Below are 6,375 nucleotides of genomic sequence, written 5' to 3'. Positions count from 1 at the left end.
GCTTCCCCACGCGAGGCTGTCCCCCCCCCCAGCAGAAACCAACTCAGGCCTGTTGCTCTCTTCAGAGTTCTTTCTGTTAGTTATACAGGGGTTTTTTATATATACTATTCTGAGTCTTTATACTTGATTTTGGCTCTATACTATTTTTTTAATAATCAGTTTGACTGAGCCATGTATACACCCACCCACTCTGGCCTCATTAACTCAGGAATATATGTATTTGATGATGATGATGATGATTATCAACTCAGGGGCAGATACACTGCTATTTGTTTCCCTCAACTGTTGTAGCCATTTATGTAGAACAAAGACTACCTCCTGTCTCCTTTGTGTTAAATTTAGCTTTTTGTAACAGTTGTCATCAGTAACTCCCTACTTCTTCATTTAGCTTCGTGAGTACATAGTCCTTACCTGTCTCCTCAGCCTTCTTCCATTGTAGGAGCTCATTGATAAATCACAACATGAAGTGTTTAATCTTTTTTACTTGAAAGAGAGTACTTTTATCTATGATACCTTTTTGACATTGTGTATAAACACATTTTATTGTTCAATAATTCCATCATTTATATTGTAGGTCATGCAGGAGTCTCTGCGAGCATGATGAAGAAAAGAAATTCCCACAAGTAAGTTGCTAATATCGTCCTGAAGTATTGTTCTCAATAACTGGAAGTACCATTCTAGAAATGTATCTATATTGTTCCAGTCATTTTGAAAATAATGTGGAGCAGTATTCAAACAGTGTATGTGTGTAGAGTCAGACTTTAATTCTTTTAGGAGGACAGTGGGAAAGAATGCACCATTGGTACAGCTCTAAACATCATTTTGAATGTTACTCTGAGAGAAGTTATTCTGTCAATACAATTATGTAATCTAGAATTCAAAAACAAGAGATTGCAAGCCAAGAAATTTGGCATATGTACTTTAGGATTCATTACAGCTTTAGTTTTTGAAAAGGATTTTTTGTCTTTTTTTTACAAATAAAGAACGTACTGTAGTATGGCTGCTATTTGTGTGAAGGTTACTTGCTTATACTATACATTCATCACATGTATTATTCTTTCGACTACAATTTGAATTAGTAGCAGCTAAATGCTGCTATGAGTAAATGTGAGAAGACAGAGGTAGTATCTGAGACATAATTTACCTTAGCATGTAACAGCTAGATGTTGCATCTGGCTACATCTCTGGTGGGTGAACTCTAAAATAAGCTGGGGAAAGGTGAAATTTATTCAAATGCTATTAGTTATAGTTTGAGTATGAAGTCCTATAGTGCTGATATGCAACAGGCATCAATCCAAAGCAATTTGTCTGGTAGAAATATCTTCTGTGATTAACATTTGAATTAGTATTAACTATTTTCCAGATACACCACATGATCTAAAACTACTTTAATTCCTTCCACCAACTCTTCATTATTCAGTCTTGTCTATCTCCTTACAAGGCAGAGATAAACATTTATTTGTCTAGAGACAGGTAGAGTTAAAATTTAATTTCTCTTGTTCTTTTTCAACCGCTCAGAGAAAGGAGTGTATGATGGGAAGACTATCAGAGGTGGGTTGCCTTTTGTACTTGAGGGTGGCTAGATTTGTCTTTATTGTTGTTTTGATATACTTATTTAAATACCTAAATAGGTTGTATATTTGTTAGCATAAAGGCTTCTATGGGGCATATTAAGTCATGATCCTAAGTCACATGATTTTTAGGCATTTAACTTAAGCACCCAACTGAGTTTTATATTGATTTAGCCTAGTTTAATTGTTTAAGAATTGTTTAGTAAAGGTTTTATTTAGAACCAAACCATGACTTTATGTGCTGCTCACTGACTTCTCTGAGAATGACAGACACTAGTAGAGAGTTGGTTTTATTTGATATTCATTGCTTACATTTTTGAAACGCTCAGTAAGTAGCACTGTAGACATGTTTATAGTAAACAAGTGAGATATGAGTCACTTTAAAAATGTATCCTGGTACTACTATGAGCTGTTACAGCAGACCATGAATTTGTAATGCATACTTTGTCATTCATTTAGTTATGATGACTTTTACATTCCTCATTTAAAGAAAAAGAGGAACGGAGTCTACTGGCACTTGAAGGTCATAGGAGAGATTCTAAACTAGGTTCAAAAGTTCACAGGGGAGGGAAGAGCCAGCAGGATGGAGCAGGACATAGTCCACTAACTGTGGAAGGGATAAAATGAGCCGTGTGAATTAGTTTTCTAAACCCTTCTTAACTAAAATGGTAGTTAACCATTGACCCTATGGTTATGGGTCAGCTGCAAAAGGGCAATTCTTTTGAATGCTCTGTCAGTGTCAATGGGTAGTGATGATCTCTGTGAATATAAAGTTGACCCTATTTGTGTCAGATCAGTCAGTAGTCTCTTGGGTCTCATACTTTCCACTCTTGGTGCATAAGGAAATAGTGCACAGTATAAAATCTTCCATGTTTCTTATAGTTGGCAGTTGAAGGACTTTGAGGTGGAGGTTCTATCTGCCACTTAACTGTCACTGTACTTACCCTTTTGTGAATTTATGATCACACTTTAAACTAACTTGTTGTGGTGAATTATACTTGACTATGAGCCAAACTCCCACCCACCTGCTCACTCCCCTTCCTCAGTGAGGCAGGGGGAGAAAATAGAATGAGAAAGTTCATGGGTCAAGATAAAGACAGGCAGATTGCTTACCAGTTACTATCACAGGCAAAACAGGCTTGACTCGTACAAAATTAATTTATTGCCAATTAAAATAGATTCAGGTGGTAAGAAACAAGAAGACAAACATTAAAACAACACCTTTCTTTCCTCGTTTCCCATGCTCAAATTCATTCTTTCACTTCAGACTCCTCTACCACTCACCACCCCCAGGGTGCAGGGCAAATGAGGGAAGGGAGTTTACAATCCATACATAATGGTTGTTCTCTTGTATTAATTTCCCTCTGCTCTGGCGTAGGTCCTCTAAAGGTCACAGTTCTGTCAGGAAAGTCTGCTCCAGCATGGGCTCTTCCAGGGGAGACAGTCCTGTCAGGAAAACTCTGCTCTGACATGGGTTCTGTGTGGGTTCTCCATGGGCCACATTTCGTTCAGGAAATATCTAACTGCTCCAGCATGGGTCCTACACAGGCTGCAGTGTGGATATCTGTTCTATCACCATGGAATACCTCAATTTCTGAACTTGGTGTTTCCTCTTCTGTTTCTCACACTTTTCCAATCCCCTGCCTGGCCAGTGGTGGTTTTTCTGCTCTTTCCTAAACATGTTTTCAAAAAGGCACCATAAACTTTGCTGATTGTCTCAACTTTAGCTTGCAGTGGGACCGTTGCCAAGCCTGTTGGAACCAGCTGTGTCTGACACAGGGCAGCCCCTGACTTCTTCTCATAGAGGCTACTCCTGCAGATGTTGCCATGTCTGCATGTGTATGTGTCCATTACCAAAACCTAATATAATCCTAAGAAAATTGATTTCACAATTGAATGATGGCTTTTGAAGGAGTACAGAAAGTACTTTAAAACTTCTGTCTTTAGTAATGTGCCTCATAGTCTGAATATTAAGTAAAAATAGTTTGTAATAATTCTCTGATCACATGATCCCCTGTTAGTGACAGCCTGTAGCAATATCAAAATTCTAATTTGGGCCTTATTTTTAATAACTTTTCTACATAGTACCATGAAATATAGAAATTATACTGACAATTGCTACTCTGCTTCATTTGTACTATTTTCTAAAATTCTTTGAACTTTCCATGATCTGGTTCTGCTAATAAAACTTTTTCATGTAACAAGACTTCTTATCGGCTTAGTGCCTTCAAGATAAATACTCAGGCATCAAGGTGAGCAGCTCCGATGCCAGCATGATTGATAGCACAGGAGGGTTTCCTGACCCTGGGGGAGCCATGAGAGCTGCCAGGATCCTGCAGCTTGCACTACAGCTGCTGACAGGACCTGGGTGGGGCCAGGAGCATCACTGGCCAAACCGCCCGTCCTCGTATAAAAGAAACCCCTAGGGAGTGCTAGTGACCAGGGCAAGCCAACAGGGCAATTTGCATGGAAGGGCATGCAGGAAGGGTGCTATAGCTCTGCCAACTCAACCAGGGAGCAGTGGTATCCACCTGGCAGAAAGCCATGGCCTCTCTAAGCCCTGCACCCACCATGACTGACACAGCATTCCAGACAGAGCTCCGATGGGAACACACTGCTACCCAAGTGTCAGGGTGTAGGGTGTGCCCTACTCTTATGCCAGTATCGAACAGCAGCAGCGAGCATACCTGTGGGAGGTGCACCCAGGTAGAGGAACTGCTTAGTGACAGAGCTCCAGGACATGGTGAGTAGGTTGTTAAGGAGTATCAGGAAAGGCAAGAGAGAGAGACTACTGGAATCACACCCTACTTTCCCTGCGACAAACCTGTCAGACAGAAGGGAAATGATATGGTGCCTTCCCTATTCTGTCTCTGCTTAAGATATAGGGGACAATGGCGACCAGTTCCTGCCTGGTATAGCAGAAATAAGGAGGGGAGTCAGCAGAACTGCCACCTTGGACTTGTGGAAGGTACACTTCCACCTGTTTGGGAGCCTGGTTGAGTCCTTTGGGAGGCAGTCCTGAAAGGCAGAGGAGTCCAGGAAGGCTGAACATTCTTCAAGAAGGAAATCTTAAAGACATAGGCCATCCCAATGTGCTGAAAGACAAGCTGACAGGGAAGAAGACCAGTCTGGCTGAACACAAAGCTTTGGCTGGAACTCAGGAAAAAAAGGAGAGTTTATGATCTATGCAACAAGGGGCAGGCAACTCAGGAGGACTACAAGGATTTTGGGAGGTTGTGCAGGGAGAAAATCAGAGGGGTTAAAGCCCAACTAGAACTTAATCTGACTTGCTGTAAAAGACATTAAAAACTGTTTCTATAAATACATCAACAACAAAAGGGGGGCTAAGTAGACTATCCATCCTTTATTGGATGTGGATGGAAACATAATGACAAAGTGTTGGGGTCCTTGCGAGGGACGGACTACAGCACACCAATATGATGCTCTGATAGCCAACTTTATTTAGGGCACCTAACAGTATTTATAGTAAAATGTCTCCCGTACATGCAGCTACGTGCTGATCACACAACTTTGGATTGGTTGCTCAACCTGTCAATGTGTGCAGTTCTTACTTATGATAGGTTTCAAGTTTAAGCTGCATCCTGCTCTCACATCCTGGGAAACTGATAACAAGAGCTACACAGTGTCCATGAGAACCTAGACAACAGCACTATTCCCAGCTTGTTAGTCAGATGACTTATCTTATCTATAAGGCAGCAAAACCAAAATGAAACCTTAAAACCCTGGCAGCAGGAGAGAACAAGACCATTATAAGGTGTTGGACTGAAGACACAGGAATGCATGAAGATAGAAACAAGGTCAGCAAGACCTCTTTTGTGTGTCTTGTTTTTAATTGCTTAAGCATTCCTTTAACCATTGCTCAAGTTACAGCTCCTCTGCTAGCCAGGCCCCAACAACAAAGAATGAGAAAAAGGCTGAGGTACTGAATGTCTTCTTTGCCTCAGTCTTTAATAGCAAGAACAGCCATTCTCAGCGTACCCAGCACACTGACCTGGAAGACAGAGTTGGAGAGCAGAATGAGGCCTCCATAATTCAAGCCACTTTCAATCATTTATCAACAGTTCTCGCTAATCAGGGGGGTCCCAGTTGATTGGAAGTTAGCAAATGTAATGCCACCTACAAGAAGGGCTGGAAGGAGGATCCAAGGAGCTATACAGGCCTGTCAGCCTGACATTGGTGCTGGGGAATCTTATGGAACAGATCATCTTGAGTGCTACCATATGGCACCTACAGGACAACCCATTGATCAGACTCAGTCAGCATGGCTTTATGAAAGGCAGGTCCTGCTTGACTGACTTTATCTCCTATGACAAGGTGACCTGCTTGGGGGACAAAGGAAAGGCTGTGCATGTCATCTACCTGAACTTCAGTAAAGCCTTTGACACCATTTCTCACAGCATTCTCCTGGAGAAACTGGCTTCTCATGGCTTGGACAGGTGTACTGTTCACCGGGTAGAAAACCAGCTGAATGGCCGGGCCCAAAGAGTGGTAGTGAATGGTGTTAAATCCCGTTAGCTGCTGACCAGAAGTGGGGTTCCCCAAGGCTCAGTATTCAGACCAGTCCTATTTAATATCTTTAAAATGATCTGAACTGGGGTATCTAGTGTACCTTCTGCAAGTTTGCACATGACACCAAATTGTGTGGGAGTATTGATCTGCTTCTGGATAGGAAGGCTCTGCAGAGTGATCTGGACAGGCTGGATTGATGGGCCGAGGCCAATTGTATGGAGTTTAACAAGGCCAAGTGCCAGGTACTGCACTTGGATCACAACAACCCCATTCC

At 41.7% G+C, this 6,375-nt stretch overlaps 1 protein-coding gene across 1 annotated transcript in view; it reads left to right on the top strand.

Annotated features, from left to right (window-relative positions):
- Positions 1 to 575: 575 nt before the first annotated feature.
- LOC103799542 (spindlin-Z) overlaps positions 576 to 6,375 on the top strand; it is a 14,270-nt gene continuing 8,470 nt past the window's right edge. Inside the window, exon 1 of the mRNA XM_009071873.1 lies at positions 576 to 623. Coding sequence (XP_009070121.1) covers positions 598 to 623 — 26 coding nt within the window. The 5' untranslated portion in view covers positions 576 to 597. The remainder of the gene's footprint in view (positions 624 to 6,375) is intronic.

The sequence above is a fragment of the Acanthisitta chloris genome, unplaced genomic scaffold (assembly GCF_000695815.1).
Source record: "Acanthisitta chloris isolate BGI_N310 unplaced genomic scaffold, ASM69581v1 scaffold12310, whole genome shotgun sequence".
Classification (NCBI taxonomy): domain Eukaryota; kingdom Metazoa; phylum Chordata; class Aves; order Passeriformes; family Acanthisittidae; genus Acanthisitta; species Acanthisitta chloris.
The sequence above is the reverse complement of the archived record's forward strand: the minus strand, read 5'-3'. Positions and strand labels throughout refer to the sequence as shown.